This window comes from Scomber scombrus, chromosome 15 (genome assembly GCF_963691925.1).
Source record: "Scomber scombrus chromosome 15, fScoSco1.1, whole genome shotgun sequence".
Lineage (NCBI taxonomy): Eukaryota > Metazoa > Chordata > Actinopteri > Scombriformes > Scombridae > Scomber > Scomber scombrus.
The window spans coordinates 25,910,037-25,933,302 of NC_084984.1; the positions used below are offsets into that span (position 1 = coordinate 25,910,037).

Below are 23,266 nucleotides of genomic sequence, written 5' to 3' on the forward strand. Positions count from 1 at the left end.
AGTACCTGGCCTCAGTGTTGCTGTGTGGGCATTTGACTGAACACAAATTAATTTAGGGTATATGCATTACAGAAGCACAAAGCTGAAATAAATATTATATAAAGATATATAAATAAGATATTGTGCTTCAGTGGAGAATATTCCCAAACAAAACTTATACACATTAAGTCTGGAGCCTTCAGGAACCCTGGAGATCTGAGACTCTAGGACAGACGCCCACTTTGCACAGCCTTAAAGCCTTAAATACCTGACAACTTATGGGACTTGATCACACTGATGCAATCCTGTAATTCCAATCCTGCTCATTGATTTACAACAATCCCTGCACTCATCTTATACAAGTAGTGATACTGAAGGATGGAAGGAAAATATACCTTGGCAGGAAACAAATAGAAACATCTCTATCGACTCAACCCCGCTGTAAACAGCATCTACAACAATCTTTCTTAAAGAGGACATATTGTAGAAAGAGACATTTCCATTTCTTTTTTGATCATACATTAGGTCTATATGCTGTATAAATACTGTCAAAATATGAAAATGCTCAGTCCACAGAAATGCACACAGCTTAATGACTTATTTAGTATAATAAAAACACATTTTTTTAAAACAGCACATTTCCTCACAGCTCCTTTCACTGACTCATCACAAATAAACCAATGGGAGTAAAAAATGGACTAATGAGGAACTCGTATCAGGGTTTTTTTTTTTGGTGATGTCATCCTGCGTTATCAGCTCTACGTGGACCCATGAGAGGAGATAACACTTGTGACACTTCACCTTATCTTCTCGGCTGTCAAAACAATGTCTTGTGCCATAAAATTACAGTAATATTACCTCTGAACCAAGAACTGCTAGAATACACTACACAACTCTGTTTGAACTGCTTTTCACTTTCTAATTCATCAGGGGAAATCCCCACATTCATCCATGACACGAACACGTTACTATGGTTACCTAAACAACTGAATCAGCAGATCAGCATTATGATATATGTTACTTATACACATTGCAAGATGACTTTCTTGACAGTTCTTAAACAGCAGGTAGATGTATTTGAATATATATATATATATTTAAAAAAGCAACGTTATCATTGAATGTAATCTGGGGTTGTGTGGAATTGTCCAATATCTAGGTTCATGGTGTCGTCACTGTGTGAACAGTTCGGTGTCTCCACAATGTCGTCAATACACACACAAACACACACACACACACATACACAGTGGTTGCCCGGGGAAACGGTTTCGTGGCGGTTCGTCCCTGTAATGACTCCTTCCTCTTCTTTTTTTATACGCAGAGAAACTCAAACATTCATTCAGCTCGATTACGTCAACCGGCGACAAAAGAGCACAAAAGGCAGAGAGTCACTGGAGATGAATGGAGGAGACAAAGAGAGACAGACGGAGGGAGGGACAGCTACAGACAGCTACACAACTGTGATTAAAACCTGCTGGAACACAAAGTGGTCAAATTCCTCTCGGACACCATTTGTCACTACGGACTATTTCCAAAATTTCAATCCACCTGTGTGTGTATTTACATTTCAAATAGTTAAAAAAACCTGAATAGAAATGTTAAATATATGAAAAACACATGAAATACCAACCCGAATATGAACTAACTTAAACTTATTGTATTGTCACCCACAGTTCAGTTACAGTCAGTAGAAGTGAGCTTCAGCCCTATCATCATCATTAACCAAATCTAAGGAGGTCAAAGGTCACAGCCCGCTGCCGACAGCTGGAACAAATATTCCTGCTATCACAAAGATGACTGTTATTATAACCCACGATCATCATCACAGTCACACACTGCTGATAACTGTGCTGGTATGCTGCGTGACCTCCTCGTTTTCTCTTCAGCTTTTAAACTCTCTCACCTCCCTGCTGTCTGATTCGCTGCTTTCATTCATGGTTTCAACATGTTGTGGAAAGACTGAAACTAGGAACTACAAAAAAAACATGTTCAACAATCAACTATAGATGGAATACTGGGGCGTCCACATACCTTTGGCCATGAAGTGTATGTTAAAGCTACTATATGCTGAATTTTCAAGTTATATTTGTATACGCTTTGTACGAAAAAATTGTACAATCATAGTGAGACAGCATCCCACATACATGTAGTGGCTTTAAAATATACCAGTAAGTACATTATTTTATAATTTATTTAATTTTAATTTTTAATATTGTGTAATGGATTCTGATTAACTTAAATAATTCTATTTATCTATAACAATATAATATATACAATTCTTCTTCTATAGTAATACAATTGAATTCAGTTGTTACAATGCATCCATTCCCTGCTAATCCCCCTGCATTCAGTTGTCATTTCCTGTAGTTAACGCACCACAGCTCTCTTGTTAAAGGACTGAGACTCTGTGCTTTTACTGAATTTAAATAAAGCATTGTTCTTAGTCGAACCTGACCGATATACTATATAAGTATATATATATATATATGATAATATACTGGCCTATCACAGATATATTGGTAACGGCAATATATACATTTTTTAAAAGTTGCATAGGCAGCATTTTAAGTATATTGATCCTTTTTCTAAATTAAAGTTTAATATATACATGATTTTTTTTTCTATGTATTTTTTTTATTTATAGTTATTTATAATAATTAAATTCCCAGTGAAGTTTAATGTTTAAGTCATTTTATACATTAAACTGTTAAAATGTAAAATATCATGCCACCATTATATTTCTATGTCACAAGTGTTTGATAACCACATTTAAGGGCTCATTGCAAAAATGGTGTGTTTATGTATATATTCTCTAAAGGTTATTGGCCAATATTTTGATATTGGAATATTTTTACTCCCTAATATCAGTATTGGCATTGGCTCCAAAAATCCAGTATCAGTTAGACCTTATATTTTTACACTGATCTATATTAAAATAAATGACATTCTTAAAAAAACAGATTCAAATAAAGAGTTTGTAATGACAGCTGTTACCAATAATAACAAATATAATTAGACCTGTCACGATAACTATTTTTATTGGACGATATATTGTCTCAGAAATAATCGTGATAAACGATATTATTTTCATTTAAAGATCATTTTATACCACTGATATAATGATAATATAATAGCATAATAATGCAAGGGGGGTGGGGGATGGGATTGTAGAGTGTGTGCTACACTTGTGTAAAAACACAGACTGTCATTATGGGTGGGGACAGAGTTATTTACCTTTAATTCTTCTGCAGTCTCCACTCAGGATGTACACAGTGAGGAATGGAGGACACTACTTGTTTAGCCAATGTGACATGAATAGCCTCTTAGCTGCTAATGTGAAGTGTGGCAATACTGAGATCGAAAAATGATCAAGGTAATGTCCACGTATCATACTATAAGCTGATATATAGACAAAATGATGTTGATAATTACGTTATTTTACGATAAGTCGATAACGTAATTATTGTGACAGACCTAAATATATTATATATACTAACTAATACATTTAAAACACATCTACTTTGCTGCTTTTTGATCAGTAACATTACTGTCAATTCAATTGAACACTTCCTGCAGGTGTTTCACATTAAAAGCATACCAGGAAAGGGCGGGATCATGACTTTTGAGACCCATAGTGCTTTTAATATGAAATGTCTGCCCAAAGGTTTTATTGATGACAGAGAGACAGACAATCTCAAGATGGATTTGAAAATGTATCTCGATATTTTCAAAATATAGTCCTTTTCCTGTCTGTCTTTCACGTGTATATTCTGTGTAATGACATTATTGGCCGGTATGTCAATATTGGAATTCTTTTTCTCCATAATATTGGTATTGGCACCATCCCCCAAACAATCCAGTATCAGCCTGGCCCTAGTTCTTACAAAGATCTACTGAGTAATGATAAACAGAAACATATCATGTTGCGCTGTACGTGCTGAGTTGATTCAGATTTTACTATCTTGTGCTGTGATTGGTCGTTGTGGTTATAGCCAAAATGTTTGCTGGAACACATGGTTCTGAATAATGACAGACCGGTGTTGTCTTTCGTGGCCGGTTTTGCATTCGGTCCGATTCGCAAAAACAACACGAAGCACATGTAAATACTGTGAGACCAGTGAAGAGCAGGACGAGACAGCCTGCCAAACCTGCTCCACACAATATACTGACTGACTGACTGCAATGGGTTCACATTGAAGACACCGACAGGACAACAACTACCTGCCTGAAAAATACACAAGCGAGGATGCAGTGTGAGCACCACGGGTTCAACCAGTGCCAGTATATTAACCACAGCTGCTGCATTCTGGTGTTTGTTGACATGTGGAGCAGATGCTACAGATGCTACAGATGCTACAGAGGCTACGCTGAGATTCACTTTAGGTTTATTCTCAAAAATGTCTGGTGACCAACCCAAAAATCATAATATTGTATAATAAATATAATAAAAACAGTCACAGAACGACAGGATTAAAGTTGACATTTTACAAGAATAAAAGTCATAATATAGTAAAAGGACAGAATAAAAGGAATGATGGCTGTTCCAGTTTCTATCAAACTCTTGTGACTTACTGGGAGGCATTAACAGAGGCATTGATAATGTGATTAATAACATAACTAGCACTTTCCCTACCATGACAATTCCAAATGTATGTTGTAAAAAGCACCATTACAAGGATAATAAGGTAATTTAAGTTTACCACAACTGGGAATTCAACTAAACGTAATAGTAGTGTAATAGTAGGCTAATATTATGACTTTAATGAGATACTTTTCTGTTAGAACTTCTTTTAAAAGGCAAAAAACTATATATAATATATAGACTTTTTTCTTAATATTTTGACTTTTCTAGTATAAAGTCTCCTTTCTTTTTCTCAGAGTCTCTTCTTTCATTCTCCTTTAACCCTCACAGTGGCTCTAACGTCTTGCTTGCACCTGGCACAGCTGCAACGCAGGCTTGTTCCCTCCTCTGCATGGCTTTATAATCCACCCGGAGTGTTTTCAGATGCAGAGCGCTTCGACTGTGGTCAAGCCAGCCATATTTCAAATATAGCTGCACTGCTACAACAGCAATTACGGTACAGTCTTTTATCCTTGATTGTTGTTACATGGGTGAGTATGTTACACAGTTAAATGGTTTCTTTATCCGTCTGTTTTAATTGTGTTTATTGTTGATATGTGATCAGGAGTCTGTACGGGTGTGATCTTTGTTATTAATTAACCGGACGCTCTATGTTGTTTCTGTGTCTGGACTTCCTGCCCAGCTCAATCTGCTCTCTGCAGCTTGATGCGTCCTTCATCAAAAATAGATTGGGCGAATGCAACTGAGTGAGACCAAGCTGTTATCATTGTCCAAGAGGCCAACTGCAATACTGCAACTAAAAAAATCCTCTGCAGCACATAAAGCATTTCTCCATAGATCAACATTATAAGAGAGATGTCTGTTGACAAGACAACAGCAAACCAGGTCAATTATTACTCTTTGTATTAGTATTATTTTATGTGTGTCTGTCTGTTAATTGGTCAGTTGGTTGTTCCATCATTTTACTCCAGAACTGAAATATCATAGTAACTATTGGATGGATTGCCATTCATTGGCCTCAGAGGATGCACCTTTAACCTGACGATTTTAATGACCTTTCCTTTAAAGTACATCACATTTTACATTCCAACAGAGTCAATGCAAAGTCATCAGTACGTTGTTTGTTCTGTAATAATGTACATCACGTCCCTACAGCTCTCTGCACTGACTCACAATACCGTCATTATGAAAAACACAAACAAATGTTGGTTTGCATTTTGACCAGCCGGTACCTCCTGTCTGTAGTTTCTTACTTTTTGTTTTCTTCATGAGTAATGTGATACCAGTGGAGTGTAGACTGCTGCTTACTGGGGATTAGAAGACAAAACAGACTGCAAAAACAGCTGCAAGGTGCAGGGCGAGGACTAATACAGGTAATGAACACACACACACACACAGACAGACACACACACACACACACACACACACACACACACACACACACACACACACACACACACACACACACACAGGACAAAAGGAGCATTGTAAACACAACATTTTATGTGGGCGTATTTTGGGCGACACACAAGAAACTAATAATAAACCTGAATGAATCACCCCGATACACATTTACTTACACACACACACACACACAAACACAGCACAAGTGAGTGGGGTGATAATTTTACCTCAAAGCCACAAGTGTCAGGTATCAATTAAAAGAAGGCACTCGCTACACACATGCTCCAAAGGGGAACACACACCCCATCCACCCCCCACTCTACACACACAATAAGGAAATGGATTGACAAAAAAAAAAGTAAATTTTTTAAAGCTGCTCTCAGTTCTACCAGTTTGTTAAATCCATCTAAGAGCAGGCTGCTTCCAACATCAGCTAATTTGTCTATACAGACTTTAAAGGAGTATGTCAACATTCTGGGAGACACATGCTCTCTTTCTTAATGAGAGTGAGATGAGAAGATTGATTGTCTGTATGTGAAGTACAGGATATTAGCTTAGCGTAGCATACAGACTGGAAACAGGAGGAAACAGTTAGTCTGGCTCTGTTCAAAGTTCAAACATACACATCTAAAGCTCTCTAATGAACACACAGTATCTCCTTTGCTTAATCCTAAAAACCGTTTGTGGTTGCCTGGCAAGCTCACGCTGGTGGCAAGACTCCGGGAAATCACTGCACCCATCTTTTGTTTGCCAAGAAATAGTTACAGCACTCAACTACTCAAATCAACTGTCCAGATCTGGCAGCTATGTGCAGGCTGGAGCGCCTCATTTTTGATCTGGGTGTTGTACGCCCAATACACCAGAAAAGTATGGAGCCACAAAACTGACAAAAATGCATAGACAAGTCAAAAATATATAATGTATCAATAAATAATTTAAATATGATGTAAAAAAAAAATGTATTGATTGATATATTATATTATAGACCTGTCTGATAACCTTTCACTACATATTGCCACTTCCAAGTTACATTTTCACTGAATTAAGATTACAGCGATAATTGGTTTACACAGGTCAAAGGTCAATATTTGGGTCAGCAATATGCACACAGAGGTTTTAAAGGTGATGAAGGTCATTAGGGAAAATTATTTGTAAGTGTCCACTGAGCCGAGCCACAAAACACTGATTACCACTGCATTCCTACAGGCTGGTGTCTTTTTTAGTTTAAACACCACTGGGCCATCAGAGGTTTTTAATTCAGACACTCCCAGCAGCTTGAAATGGGCGTCACCTGCTGAAGACTGTTGGCTAAAAATGTGTTTTGAAGTGTTGTCTGACACTATCCAGAGCTTAGAAACAACAAATATACAACTGAGCAAAAATGATTAGTTCACTTTCAAAATATGCTCAGATATCTGAAATGAGTCAGAGCATGTATCTCTAGCACTATTATTGTTATTGGTTATCAATACTGTTTTTCTTTTCGTTGTTTTATTTTCAGGAACCATTAAAGAGTAAAATCCAGATTATAACAAGTTATATTTTATTTTTTGTAGTTTCGTCCACAATTTCTATAACAGTGTACTACAGTAGTGGAGATTTAAACTTCATTAAAACTAATTAAAACACAATTTACGTACACCTACGAACTGCTAGGTAGAACTGTTGCCTAAGCTAGCTAAATGATTCGACAAAATTAACGTTAGCTTGCTAATAAATTATCCGTTAAGTTTTAAGAGCTAAAAAAAGGTACAAAGAATATGGCTGTCATATCTGATATGACACTACATTACATATACCTCAAATTACTAAGTGTTATGTTAGTAACGTTAGACTAAATGACCAAATAATGTTTGTTAGCTTAACATAATCTAGTATCTTCCTCTTGCAGTAAATAGTTTGTGATTATGCTACAGTGAATTCTTGTTTACACAATTGGTATTGGTTGATTATGATTGGACAGTGCTACCAATGTTTCCTAGCAACCAATTTGCACATCACTTAAATGTTAATTGGATAAGACATTTCTTAAGAAGCCTAAATTGATTTAGTAAATCCCTAATGTGAAACCAGTTAGTGGTCAGTAAGAACTAAGAAGTCTGACAAACAACAGATCAGTCAGATAATAAATGTTCTACTCCATTTTACAAACACACACAAAACCCTGAAAATATGCACACACACACACACACTTACAGCTCTGATGTGCAGCTCCTCAGAAAACACACTGGTTTGTTTTCAGTTCCTTTTGAGGCCATTAATGGCATGGTTGTCTCTCTCTCTGAGTGTCTGTGGCTCTGTGTCTGATGTGTGTGTGTGTGTGTGTCTTTACTTCACTGTTTTCAGCCAATCGGGTCTCACCTGAATAATGCACCAATCAAAGGGCATGCAGCAGGAAGAGAGAGAGAGAGAGAGAGAGAGAGAGAGAGAGAGAGAGAGAGAGAGAGAGAGAGAGAGAGAGAGAGAGAGAGAGAGAGAGAGAGAGAGAGAGAGAGAGAGACCAGTGTGGCGTGCAAGGCTGAGTTTCACAGGTGTGTTTAGTGTCGACATCACACACCTTTTGTTTTAATTGACACAGAGGATGGAAAGCACACACATACACCTGCTGAAGCCACACACACCTTTATAACACCTGCTGAATGGAGCGCACACACAGACGCACACTCTTCTTATGCAGCAATAAACATCAGTTCAATTCAATAAATGTTTATTGTCGTCTTCCTGAGTAGTTGCTACTTTACAGCTGCAGGAAGTGAGCTGACGGAGGTGTGTGAATAGAAAGTGGTTACACATAAGGTTGAGATGGGAAACTGTTAGCTTAGCTACATCAAAATAGAAAAGATACAACTTCCAAGGCTCTATGTTTCAAGCATCCAGGGTTTCAGAAGTGAAAGTCTTGTCTACTTCCTCATAGACAATGTTAATTAACTGACATCTGGAGCACACAGATTGACATAAAACTATCCTGGATGAATCATCAACAACTGTGTTCATTCAAGATCCAAGCCTATGTGGATATAAAAATCTGAAGGATAGAAGTAGACTACAATTCCCAAGGTGCATTTCAATAAGAAACATCCAATCACAGAGCTTTAAATTCTGTTGCGTGCTCTGCTGACGTCGAGTTGAAGGGGAAACATACTGCTTTGAATAAACAATAAATAATAAAACATCCAGTCTAAATAGGTTCACTATCTAGATATGTTTGGGATGAGTTCAGTAACTATAGCGACGGGTTGTGGTCCCTAATGGAATGACAAAGCGCTCTGCAATTTCTACAGCTGTAATAGAGTTGCAAAGTGGGAGAGGCCACTGGTTCTGTGGGTTTTTCCCCATTAGGTATTCCCATTTCAAATATTTCTTAACACAATCTCCTCAATAGGATTATATTATGACCACCAGTTTCATTTATTTCAACTTTGTTTTCTAAGAAATCACATTGCCCATGATTTTGGCAGACAGCGAAGAATATAACAACACCCTTGAGTCTTGTTGCTATGGAGAAACCATGGGTTCGAATCAGAGAGCAATGAATGGTAAATTGAATCTAATATCAGTTTTTTGAACATTGCAATCTACCCACCACGTGTGATGCACATGACTGAATTTTAAGCTTGGTGATTGGTGTGCCTTGCCAAAATGCACTTTGGGAGTTGTAGTTTCCACCCCTGAAATTCTTATGTATGCAGTACCTACCTTGTACCTTGAACTCTTTATTAAAGAACCAGATATTTTCTAACACTACTGTCATCGTTTGTACTGATGATTTAAGTAGGAGAGTTTCATGCCATTGAAGTGCTCAAACTGGGAGTCATGTAATGTTGTCTATGGGGAGAATGAATAGGATTTTTTACTTTCAGAACCTGGGGCACCTGAAATAGCTCCCCCAACTTCACAAACCTATTCAGACCTCTTCTCCATAGTAACATCAGTTGAGGCTCAGGGGTATTGTAGCATTGAGGCATCCTTCACACCAAACTAAAATAACAAACATTATTTCTCAAAAACAAAGGTACACTACGTATACAGTCTCTGTTTTCAGGAGTTCGGCAAAAAGACGAATAACAGAGCTTTTTGACAATCTTCTAATTTTTCAGGCCACCAGTGCAATTATGTCTACTAGCAAGACACTATAGTCCAAAGGTGAAAGCAGCTCAGGTATGCAGCTGCTGAGTTTGACCAGCTTCACAGTCCACTGCACTGCCACAACATGCAAAGCAAGGTTCATTGTTCAGGATACAAAGCTCCCAGTCAGCCTCAGAACAAGCTCAATATGCATATTAGCACAGTAGAAGTCAACAGATTATATATGTACTTAAAAAAGACCAGACCTGTCAGCGGCTGACTCCTCGCGGTTTCCCATCAGATCCCTGCAGAAAGCCAACCAGACCAAAACACACACTAATCGTCTGGGGGAAGAATTCTCACGCCTTCCCTCCTTGCCACGCCTTCCTACAATGCCATGTGTGCTTCTACACTTGTCCTACTGTGTGTGTGTGTGTGTGTGTGTGTGTGTGTGTGTGTGTTTCTGTTTGAGGTCTAAAGTCCTATATTGTGTCATGCCTCTCATGCGTCTTCCAGTAAACAAAAGCTGCAGTAGCAACAGCAGCCAATTGCTAGCAGTCACACCCCAAACCCAAATACATACCTGGTTCTGTACCTGGCAAGGCATCAGCCTGAATACTGACAGGGATGCTATGCAATATAGAACACCCATGTGTATTAAGCTTACCTTTAAAGCGTGTCTAACATCAGCTTTGTTTTTTTAAGTAACATTGACTCAGACATGAATAATAACTTAAACTGAGTGCTCAAACAAATAGTAATAAATCAAACTAAATCGTCTATCAAATAAACTATTACAAAGGTAAAAGGTTATGCTAACACTTTGCGTCTTGAGGTGATTAAAAGCTGTTTGAATTCATTCAGGAAATCCCAGAACTGTGTTACTAATTATGTTAGATTTGTAGCTTGCATTGCTTGAATCATTATCCGAGCAATGGATCATTATCTCGATACATATGGCACTGTAGCTTGACAACTGTACTATTTACATGTGACACAGGCCTACAGCGTGGTAGAGGTGATGTGTCAAGGAATTATAAGCTAACATGAGTGTATTTGTAACGAGGCAGTTAGCTCAGGTTAGCGAAGCTGTGGCTCAAAGGGTTTTGGATAAGTAAATCTGTCATATCTTGCCAGGAATTTCTATATTTGTGTTCAGACTTTAAGTAGGCTATAGTTCCTGTTTTATTTTGAAACATTTTCGCCTTGTGTTTTGTTAACTTTACTTCCAGTGTTTTCCCACCTTAACTCCCTTACCTCATGTGTTTCACCGATGTTCAGTTTATAATCATTCAATTTCAGTTAAGTCATGTCCGGTTGTCTGTTAAATTAGCTCTGTTCTGCTTAATCTGCCTTCTTCCCGTGCCTCAACTTGAATTGCTAAGTATTCTACGCCTGCCTGCTGTACTTTGCTCTGCTCTCCATGTGACAAAATCTACCTCATCAGACAGTTTCCTCGAAGAAAGAACATCACTACTATTTAAGATAGCTATTTGTTTACTTTCTTCCTTGTAGATAAAGAGAAAGGTGAGTTAACTTTTACCTAATAATTAACTGCAAGTACAATACATGTCATAATCAGTGATGAGCAATGACAGATAACAGCCAACAGAGAGTCTTTGCCTGTCTGTGTGTGTTTATTTGAGACCATTAGATCTGATTTGGACTATGAACCAGGATATACAGTAGAATCCTGAACAGCACAGATTACACTGACTGTCAGGAGATAAGCAAGAAGAAATAAATAAAGGAGGCAATTTATTGAGTTGTGAATACCATAACAGTCGGTCATTCATATAGACTGTGTGCAGGGATTATGAACAACACTATCTGACAGCAATGAAAACAGGAAGATAACTTAATACACTCTTAATAATACATTAGCATGATATAGCTGTTTATAGCCCAATAAAAGCTAACTGTGATCCTAATGATTATTTAAGTAATTTACTTATTAGTAAATTATTATAATTTCGATATGCATTTGTCTTATTGAGTAAGCATATTATTACTTGCTTTAAATATTTACTGGTATAAAAATTTGAAGTCATCAGTAAATTAATATTTCTTTTCATATATCATTTTTTCAAAAGTCACTATCTTTTCCATCTAAAGTGATGATTAACTTTTCATGAGGTGTTTTCCCCTTCGCTGATATTTCCTGCTCAGTATTATACATCAGCCAGAGATTTTGCTGTCAACCTTTTTCTGTCCTACACACACACACGTGTCTGTGCAGCTATCCTTGTTAGGACATTGCATTGACCTCCATTCACTGCCTAATCCTAACCCTAACCCTAACACACAAAACCTAACTTTTACCTAACCTCAATTCATACCCTACCACTAACCTTAACCAAGACCTCAAAAATGACATTTAGCCTCATTAGGACTGTGCTTTGGTCCCCATAAGGACTACTGGTCCTGACAAGGACATGGTCCCAATAAGGTAACAAAAACAAGCACTCACACACACAGAGAATTTTAGGGTTTAGTTTTGGGTGTCAGTTTTAGGCCCGTGCAGAAGTGTAACACATGTACACTCACACACAGTGTTTGTACCTGCGGACGGTGAGCTGCAGAGTCTTGTACGATCCTTTGACAAGAGCAATGGCTTCCTGTCTGTATCCAGTCAGCTCAATGTCATTAATGATGATGATCTCATCCCCCACCAGCAGAGGACGCTCCAAGCGGTCCGCCTTACCGCCCTCCTCCACCTGCACAGACACACAAATAAAAACAGTTAGGCTATATTTATTTAAAAGATGGAAAAGCGTAAATGTGCCCTGCAGATGTCAATGATTTCCTGCCTGCTTTTCCTGTGTGTGTATGTAGCTCCCAAATTTCCTCGTCTGCAGGTCAGTGGTCTCCGTTGCCTGCAGTCACTGTGTTAAGCTGGGCTAAACACATCCTGTACTGGATACACATGATGAAACTTATTTCCATCCTCTCATCTGACTCGGGAGAAGACTGTTTCTTTAACACACGGCGCCACAGCTGCCTTGTTGAGTCACACTTGCTGTGGCGTTATCAGAGTTTCTATTTTTTGGTAGGTAGGAAACACTTGTGGTGTGTGCGTGTGTATGTGTGTGTGTGCTTGTGAGTGTGTGTGTGTGTGTGTGTTATGTCCAGGGTCAATGTTTGGAAAAGTATGAGGTCTTGGCAGTTTGCCAGCTTTGTCATCCTTACATCCTCTCTAAGTTATTCTTTTTTTTCTTGGATTGTCCACAGTTGACTTTACAGCCTCTTCGCCTGTCTTTTCCAATTTAATTGACCACTTGGAAACTCTGATTGTCCAATCATTGCTTAGTAGATACAATTAAGCAGAGCAGATCTGTCAAACTTTGGATTTCTCCTCATGTTGTGTGCACCTTTCTAAAACGTGATTGTCACTTTAACATAATGTTAGCCAGCCTGAATAACTAGCCTCTTCCTACAGTAGTGAGTAGTGAAAACTTACATTATTTTCATTATCTGTAATCACATGTTTCCTTACTGTACTGTAATACTAGGACTCAGAAGCTCTACACTGCAACACAAGATGCTGCTTCTGTATTTCCATGTCTTCTCCATGTAGGAATCAACTGATGAGGATTCTGACATCTGCCTGGGATCCGTTAGCTTTAGCCCCAGTCTTTTAGCATGACATCATGTATGTAAGCAAGCAAGCAAGCGAAACCTTATTTATACAAGCACATTTCGTTCCTCGTGGAAGCACAATGTGTTTCACAGAGCGTGAGCTACCACGGAAGCTGCAGCCACAACAAAATATGTGGATAGCGTACAAGATAAAACATTAAGTAGTAAACACAATTCAAATATGGCCGTCAAATGCATATTTGGGCCGTTACTGTTTTAAAGCAAGTCAGATGGAGACAGTTTCTAACCATCTCATGCAGCTGATCTTAATCTATTAAGCTATTCAAATCTATAAGCGAATGTTGTAATCAGCCCACAAAGTCAACGGTTGGATTTTTATCTTCATCTGTCTATGTTATTATTGTAAACTGTATGCGTGCCGTGCAAAAACTGAAGGCTTCCAACAATAATAAAGGGGCTGGGGAGGGCAGAGTGTAGCGAAGGGTCAGTTTCATGTGTTTCTTTTACTTTGTGATCATTCAAAACTTCACATTATGTTCATTAAAAATCCTAATGACACACTCAAACACAAATTTCCCATAGATCTCTCATCACTCCTCAATGTTCATGATGATCCAACTGAAACTCCCACTCTGACACACACACACAGAAGCACACACACACACACACACACATACTGCATATATCAGCATGACCCGCTGCTTTATCAGCACTGCCAATGATGCCTCTTAACAGCCTGTCAGAGTGTGCATGCAACTGTATCAGGACGTCTGCGTCTGTCTGTTTATCCCTCTGTGTGTGAGTGAGTGTGTGTGTGAGTGTGTGTGTGTCTGTCCTCTCTAAGGTCACATTGTCTTGTTGTCTAGTCCCCAGTGAGATAAGCTCAATCAAACACTCAGCTGGTTGTCAAAATGTCTCTGTACATACGTCATCAGATCAGACTGGATTCCTGAATGCTTGCTGTGTTTGGTAGATGAATTATGTGAAATAAAACACGTAGTGTGCTGCAGCTGTGATAACGCATGGTTAGGTCAGATAGTTCAGTCAGGACTAACAGGACACGATTTATGCATATGCGTGGCCGTGAGGGTCTGCATGATGTCAATGTTGTCATCCATCCATGTACACGAGGGTTTGTGCGACCCTCTGTGGACGTCTGCATGCAGCCCAAAATGTGTGACCGCGTGGACTGTACACATAGCAGGCATGTCAGCCGCGCATGTGCTAGAAAAGCAAACTGTTTGTACTGTATTCCTGTTCTCACTAAGCTGTCCTATTTCTTTTTTCAACTTTTTTTTTTATTGTTCAAGAACATCCAGGAACTCCTCAGCTACATTCAGACTGAAAACATTCTGTGTAAAACAATACAAGGGTTGTATTGGTGTAGGCGTGCTGTTTAAAGTGCCGGTGAGACAATGACATATTATCCAGCAAATCCGGTTGGAATAACAAATTGTTGTGTTTAAAGGCTGATCAGAAAAAACACAGCACAACGGTGTGGAATATTCACAGACTGGTTGGTTTCAACTCTGGAAAGTTACCACTTGGTAACCCTGTTTGTTAGTGCGGACGTGAGGAACGTTTCTTGGTCTGCGGACCGCCGAGAACAGGGTGAATTGCACCAAGTGCCCCACACTCAGAGTCTCGATGTGCTCAGGGAGTCTGCCCCATTAAAGCGTTTTCATGTTTTTACTTGTCGATGGACATCTGTGGACTTGCATTCGGACACGGAACACAGAAAGTATGAAAAGGCCTTAATTAATTGGGTACACTAAAGGCTGCAACCTGGCAACTCCCCTTGCACATCAAGACACAACATGTAAAAGAACTTCACACCAATGTGAAAAAAGACGACTGTTGCATTTTCTCGAACCCGATTCAAAATGATAACTTACATGAAAAAGCATGAAAAAACATTACTTGGGAAAGGATCTGTTTTGTTCAGTCATCATAACCCCGACCAATAAAGCTCATCTTGGTACCCTGAAACTTGAATCTTTTTGGTGGGGTGCAGACATGAGAAAGCTGCTAGCCTTTACTCCCTTTTGGATTTTGAACTGTGAGGCCGTTTTGTTTAACTCTTGAAAGTTGACCATACTGGTAGTAGTAGCCTATCTTTTCCATCTTTATGGTACCGTGTTAAGCAAAAGATTAGCACAGTGACCTAGATATTCTTCCTGGTTTGTGTTCTTGTACAAATTTCATTGGCACAACACAGCGCAAAACGTATCTACAACTCTTTTTAGTACACCAAAAAAGGAAGAGCCTGCGTTTTTGGACGCAATGCTGTCGTATGTCTAAACATGAATGTATCCATATTTAGATGGAAGACTACAGATACATTTAAGAGTATCCCACATTGCTTCCCCTTGACCTAAGATGCCCTGTGTTTGTTGTCTGCCAGCTTTTCTCCTATTTATTTTGGGACCTGGGTAGCGAGCTGCTGCGTACAATACCCCTAACAGGGATACATAAAGATTTATCGAATTGAACTGCATATGAGGAGTATATGCAAAAGTGACTGATCAGATGTCATGAACCAGATACCAGAACAAGATACAGATAATACATTTCCAGGTGGAAATGGTAACTAATGCTGCAGGCATGATTGTACATTTTAGTGGAAAGTGCAGGAATTGCACTCCGCTTGAGTGGAAAGCTCAATTTGGGTCCCCCAAACTACTAATTTGAACCTACTAAGCTTTAGCTGTGATGGCAACCATCACAGCTATATGTGGAATCCAGTGTTTGGGATTAAAAAGATACAGGCCACTAAATGCTGCTCAAAGAAAACTCTCACAGTATTGAAGTGGATGGGAAAACCCCAAACTTCTCTCTACAAATAGACAATAGTAGTCAACTCTCAGGTTACAGATTTTTTCAGAGTAATTGGTATTTTAACGATGTTTTAAGTCTTAAGAGAAGCGTGTTGACAGGTGTGTTTGGAGACATGTTTGCCTTGACTGACAGGTGTCCCCCCCCAATGTCCACCCTGTCTTTTAAAATGAAAATGTCCTGGTTTCCACAGTTGGCATTGCTGGATCTGACCAGGACATTCAAATTCAAGATATGAAAAATCCCTTTTATAATTCCAAAGATCAGGTTATATAACCTGGGAAAGGTCTGGTTCACTATGAGTGGTGAGATACAGTAACAAACACAAGAAAGGGACCTTATTTGATAGCTGTTTTCACATACTTTACTGTGATTAACAAAGGTATCTAACACTGCTCTGAAACAATAAACCCCACCCATCTGGTGCTCTTCGGATGTTAAAACAACTGCCAAGAATTTCTCGTAGGGTGTGTCTGACCCTCTTTCTGAATTACGACATGGGTTACTTTTCAACAAAAGCCTACGTGCTGCAGCTCCAACACTTGAAGAGTTCTCCCTATCCTTTCACTATCATGTATTATAGGCATTGAATGACTTTTATCACCTGTGCACAGTGGTCCTGAGAAGGCAAAACATAGCAACCAAAACACATAATATAATGATATTTCTAAAAACACAACAATGAATGGCAGATTAGTGTGAGGCCAAGGCCACTGACAAACATTGGTTTTCAAATTTATCTACATAAGTGTTGACATGTAGTAGTGACACACAAGAAAGTAACACAGATGGGATGTGCGTTTAATGAGCTGTGCACACGTGAAGGAAATTAAACATCCTCTCAGATGTGAAAGAACACCAATGTTAAATGTAAACCATTCCTCAGCTCTGTATAACAGTACACATCCCTACACTGTTGGCCTTTTTCAGGAATAAATATACCCAAATAAGGCCAGCAGAATCACTTACTGAGTGAGTGTGTGTGTGTGTGTGTGTGTGCGTGTGTGTGTGTATGCATGAGCGTGTGTGTCACTGACTTTGGTATTCCAGCTGAAATTCATTATCCTGCAGACAGAGATATCCAAACAGAGCAGCTCAGCCTGTTCATACCGTGACTAAAACAACATACCTCCTCTAATCAATAAAGACTGTGTGATTTGGGAAAAATATCCTCAGACAGAAGCAGGGGGCTCCACTGTGAAAAAGTAGTTAAAATGAAGGGATATGTACCTGCGACCACTCATCTCAAGTCGTACCTTCAGTTTTGGACAAGTGTGCCATTCAACTCAATTTCTTGTTCTCTCTTTGTATCATCTGAAGGGGTTATGGATATGGTTTAGTCTATTCTTTTACACAAAAACAAGAAAAAACTAGAGAAACATTTAATTTTTTGGTTTGGTTTAGTATTGCGCTTCCATAAATTTGGCAGATCACTACCTAATAAAGGCAAAATGCAAAATGCAAAAAAAAATCAAAGTAGCAGAGGTCAAGGTATTCAGACTTTTAGTCCCTTATTAAGGTTCAAGCCCCAAAAACACTGCATCCTACATTCCCCATAATGCTATAGATGGTTGCATCTTTAATGAGACTCTCCCTGCCTGGTAAACACCTATGTCTTTCTAAGCATACCTCCAGTTTGTAATGCAGAATTTGTAATGCCAACGTATAGTCCAGGCTTAGATAACCCTGGTGACACCACTGTGAAATCATTAGTTATTTTCTCAGCCTTGACAGGGCTCATTCAGAGCCATCAAGAACATTGTGTACCTGTTTTCAAGCTGAGTGGGACTTATGGGCAACAGACACCAGCAGTGTCTGACATGCATCAAACGCAATTGTTGGAGTGTCCAATGAGGGGTCTTCGCTCATTGGTTGGGAACTGGTGGGAGCCCCTAACAGTCTGAGTCTGATACTATGAGCAAGACGTTACATCTTTAGGCTTGTGGTCTAAGCAGGTCCTAATAACTAAGACTCCACCATGGTTCTGAGTCAGTCTACAGCAACTGGGTCTGAGTATGGTCTATTGGCATTGGCCTCAGGACGTGGAGTTCATCCTGGACCCTCTTGAATATGTGTTCATTATGTGACAGGTTGTGTCTGTTCCTGCAGTTGCTGCAGTTGAAAGCTGCAGGTTGTCATGGATCAGCTGAGCACCTGAGCTTTGTTCCAGGCAGTTCCAGCTGGTTGGACTACCAAACATTTCTTACGGATAGTGTCGGTTACAGATTGTAACATTCTATAAATATAGACCCTCCAGAGCTGTCACTATACCAAATGAGATCTTAGTGATCAGGCAGTGACAGCAAATCAGTGCTGAGGTGAAGCATCCAATGGAAGTTTGACATGGACGAGGTAAACACCCCTCAGAGTGTTTTTAAGGACTCTGGTCCATTCATGCTCCAGCCCAGTTGCTGTTGGTCTATGTAGGTTGAGCATTGGTTTTGTTTGAATACACTGTCAGGATAGATTGACATGGATTGTTTTCAGATGATGATGTTACTGGTTACTTATTAACATGCAAAACGACGAATAGCAGAGTAGACCAAAGTTGAACCAGGAAGTAGCTGTAGATGTTCACAGAGCAAAGTTTGGTTAACAGCTTTACTGTTCACCTACATTTTGAAGGTGTAACGTGTTAAGGCACACAGTTTGATGCCAGTCATGAGACCTTCAGATTAAGATTCATTAAAGCTGTTTAACCTGATTTGAACTGCCTGGATTAAGGGAAACCTCCACCGTGATCTCTGACCCTGGCTCAGAACTACAAGAAATGTACTGCAGTGATGCAAGCTGAGGATTCCAGAACGGAAAAGAAAATTAAGAGCGAACTAAAGCTGTATTATTATATTAGTATTATTATTTTACTCTTATTGAAAAAATGGCTGACCTTTAACCACTTCTGAGACAGAGGCTACATCCCAATCTGCTTACTTGATAATATCAAGAACACTGATAGTGTCCGCCATCATGAAGGCCATTCAGTGCTCTTATTTCTGCTTACATAACGAAGCGAAGAGGTTTCTTGGAGGAATCATGAGCAAGGACACGTGATATCATCCAACACAGAAGTCTTTTACCAGATTGACACGTCCCTTTATTGGAAATCTATTAATGATTAAACAAAACATCTGATAGGGCTGAATTGAAACTGCATTACCACAAGTGTACAACAAGTAACAGCCTCCTTATGTTTCATACTACTCCCAATTTTAAGATTTTGTTTCTAATGGACCACCTAGTTAGAAATAGTGAATCTGTGAATGGAACCATGAACAACTTTCATCATTCATTAGAAAGATCTGTCACTCACCCTTTTAACCTGTAGCCTATCATATCAGGGATAATACAAGGTTTATCCACCTGAAACTGTCCCAATACTGAATTATGTTGGAGAGGACCAGCTGTTTGATTGTTTGCCAACCAACAAGAAAAAGATGACTTTTAGACATGTTCCTGTTGTTTCAGTGTGGATGGTGATCTTCACAAAACGAACAGACATTAATTGGATATGTAGAAACAGGCAGACAGAAAAAAGACGGAGACCGAAAGGGAAAGGAACAATCAAAAAAATGAAACGGAACAATCAAGCCACTAACAAAAAATGAAAAATGACAAGAAGCAATATTGAGAAATGGATAGACGCTGAAGGAGAGAGATAACGGCAATCAGGCGGTTGTTGGGACAAACTGAGTACAGTACAAAATAAAAGCATGAGTGTGTCTGAAAGCACCCAGGAAAACACATAATTCACATTCTTGTCCTATTTTACAGCCGTTTGGCCTTCATCCCAGAATAACCCCCCCCCCCACACACACACACCAGCCTGCTGATTTGCATTTTAATAAAATGAGGCCACGACAGCTGTAGGAACAGAAGCGCAATCATTAGCGGTCATTTTCCTTAATACAGTCGCAAGAAGAGGAAATAGAGCAGAGCTGCTGATTCCTGCACTTAGTTACAGATAGATCAAATGACCAATTAATCACTAGAATACTATTAACTATCATAGTCACTGGACGAGTCATATCTAATGCTTGTGCTGGGTGCTTCATCATTTAAAAATCAAAAATGTGCTTCCAAACATTTCAACACAAAACTGGTGTTTGTACTATTTAAACTCAGCTGAAGATGGATTTATCAAGGAATGGCATTGGTCTCTGTATTACGTTGATTTAAGAAGACAGGAAGTGGACTATGTTTTTGTGCTGAAAAGAGTCTTCGCATAGATAAACAATAAAAAAGTTGGCTGATCGCATCACATTATTTTCAGTAGTTGTCGAGGGTGAATTCAGCAACAGCGTGCGAGTAGTGAACGCTAGTTGGAATCTTCCAGTTAAAAGTCTTAAGCAAATATAAGTATCTAATATTGTTTTTCCAAATGGCAAAGCTCACGTAATCGGTAACATGCCAATCAAGGCAGAATAGAAAGGAGAAATGGACTATGGAAATATGACATACAAGTACAAGAACACGGACTGATATATACAAAGAATATTCAACATGGAAAAAAAGAAAAGACTTTCAGTTTCAAGAATCTCAAGCAAGTGTAATTTTATACAATATACATCTCCTTGGTGTTTGTTAAATTTATGTATGTTTGTTTGTATGTGTCAAATAAAAAAGTAAGTTCAAAAAAAAAAAAAGTCTTAAGCACATCATATCACCATTTTAGGCATATCACAGTAAAAGCTCTGACTCAGAACCTCCAGGATTCAAGGTGGTGAAGCTGCTTGTGCTGAGAAGCTAATGGTAGCTATAAGCAACTACAGTGTAAAGCTGTCAACTCACTTGTCTTAAAAGGGGGTTGTCAGTCAGATATTAAAGTTAGATGTGACAGTTTGTCATTATTAACATTAAACAATATAAGTTATTTATAATTGACCACAAACTACATGGATTTTACTATATTTTGAGGCTCCAAATTGAGGCTTTAAGAAGCATTTTTGCACTTGTTTGGAGACTACAAATGAACTAAAAACCTTTACAAACAAGGGACAAAGTCGTGGACGCACTAAGCAAGGAGTCAAACAAAATTGCTGTTGGTTGCATTATGGGAATTGTAGGATCCAGTGTTTTTGAAACTTCACCCATGCTTTGACCTAAAAGTCATGATATCTTGGTCTGTGCTGCTTTGATTTTGCTCATTCTTTATTTCATTTGTCTCTTGTGAGCCCCCCATGTCTCTGAAAGTGCTGTAGTAAAATCACTGGGATGACTTTAAATTGAAATAGCCTAGTATTCAAAAGCGTACAGGTGATTATCATAATGACTTTTATTAGTCTGCTTAAGCAAACTTTCTTGGCAGTACTAATGTATGTTTACTTAGGCTAAATAAATTTTACATGCATGACCTTTACTCATAGGGGAGAATTGTTACAATAGTTATAGATCCATTGACCTAAATGTCAATAAGTAAGAGGAAAGATATCAGGGGGGGAAATGAACATAGTCTCACATTATGATGACAAAGTCTCGTACCTTGGAGATGATGAGCGACTCTCCATGCTCCAGGCCGCCCTGCAGGGTGAAACCCCACGGTGCTCCTCCCTGCAGCCGGGCCTCCACTAGCACCCAGCCGCCGCTACCTCCTCCTCCTCCGCCCGCCGCCTGCTGCTGCTGCTGGAGCCCCGCCCGGCCGCCGGCACCACCGGTCTCCATGCCGTCCAGGGAGCGCTCAATCCGGGCTCCTATGCCCTCAGCCCGGCTGCGGCCCGGCGGACTGAGGAGGGGAGACAGAAGAAAACTTTCTCTCCTTCACGATCGCATGTCCTTCATTCATTTGTAACTCCTCGTTAAGAAAAAAAGAAAGCAGGAGGTGTCCGAGCAGCGAGCTGCGTTTCCTGCAAAGTGCATTCCCGAAGGCTCAGTCCCCGGCCGGCAGACAGCCTCCAACAACACCCCAAAACCACCAGCTGGAGTGTGAGACGAGGTTCAAAAGTTTCCCGAAGGAGAGAAAGTGATCAAAGTTAAAGATGAAAGAAGGTCAGATCAGATCAGATCTGTTGAAAGACAAATCCAAACCTCCACTCTCTCCCTCTCTCCCTCTCTGTCTGTCTCTCTCTTCCGAAAATCAGTTTAGCATCACAATAGGATTTACTGCGACTCACTGAGCGAAGAGAAAGGGGAGAGAGAGAGAGAGTAGGAGAGAGAAAGAGAGAGAGAGAGGTGGAGTGAGACAGAGAGACAGAAGGGGGACAGGAGAGGGAGATGTAGGCATGGAAAGAAATAGAAAGGGAAAGGGGAAAGAAGATCAAATAAATATAAGATTTAAAAGGAAGGAAAGTAGGAAAGAAAGAGAGGAAGGAAGGAAATATTGAGGAAAGAAAAAAGTAAAAAGGAAGGTATTAAAACCTAGATTAAAGACAGGGAGGAAGGAAGAAAGAAAGAAAAAAGGAGGAGAGACAGACAGAAAGAAGGGAGATGGGAAGAATTAGAAATAGAGAAAAGAGAGGAGCAGTGAATAGAAAAGAGGGACATTGGACTGAAAGTGTTTCCTGTGTGTGTGTGCTGATGAGCTGTAATCCAATCCTCCACAGCAGAGCTGAACTCTGCTGCAGCAGGTCTGACACTGATTCCATTCACACTGGAACCAGATTATTGTGGAGAACCAGATTAAAGTGCCTGCTGGATCAAATCGTTTACACGCTTCACTGTGAACTGATTTACAGCAACCAGAGTTTACGTCGACTGTTTGATGATCAGGTTCATGCATGCAGGAAACAATTTAAGGCCTCATTATGCTTCAAATGAACTTGATTTCTGATCATGTGTAAAGGTGAGAGTGTTTCTACCTGTTCTGAA

At 39.4% G+C, this 23,266-nt stretch overlaps 1 protein-coding gene across 1 annotated transcript in view; it reads right to left on the minus strand.

The window, feature by feature from the left end:
- shroom3 (shroom family member 3) overlaps positions 1 to 22,479 on the minus strand; it is a 68,934-nt gene extending 46,455 nt beyond the window's left edge. Inside the window, exons 1-2 of the mRNA XM_062434822.1 lie at positions 21,944 to 22,479; positions 12,593 to 12,747 (exon numbers count right to left, since the gene is read on the minus strand). Of these exons, the coding sequence (XP_062290806.1) occupies positions 12,593 to 12,747; positions 21,944 to 22,123 (335 nt within the window). The 5' untranslated portion in view covers positions 22,124 to 22,479. The remainder of the gene's footprint in view (positions 1 to 12,592; positions 12,748 to 21,943) is intronic.
- Positions 22,480 to 23,266: the final 787 nt, after the last annotated feature.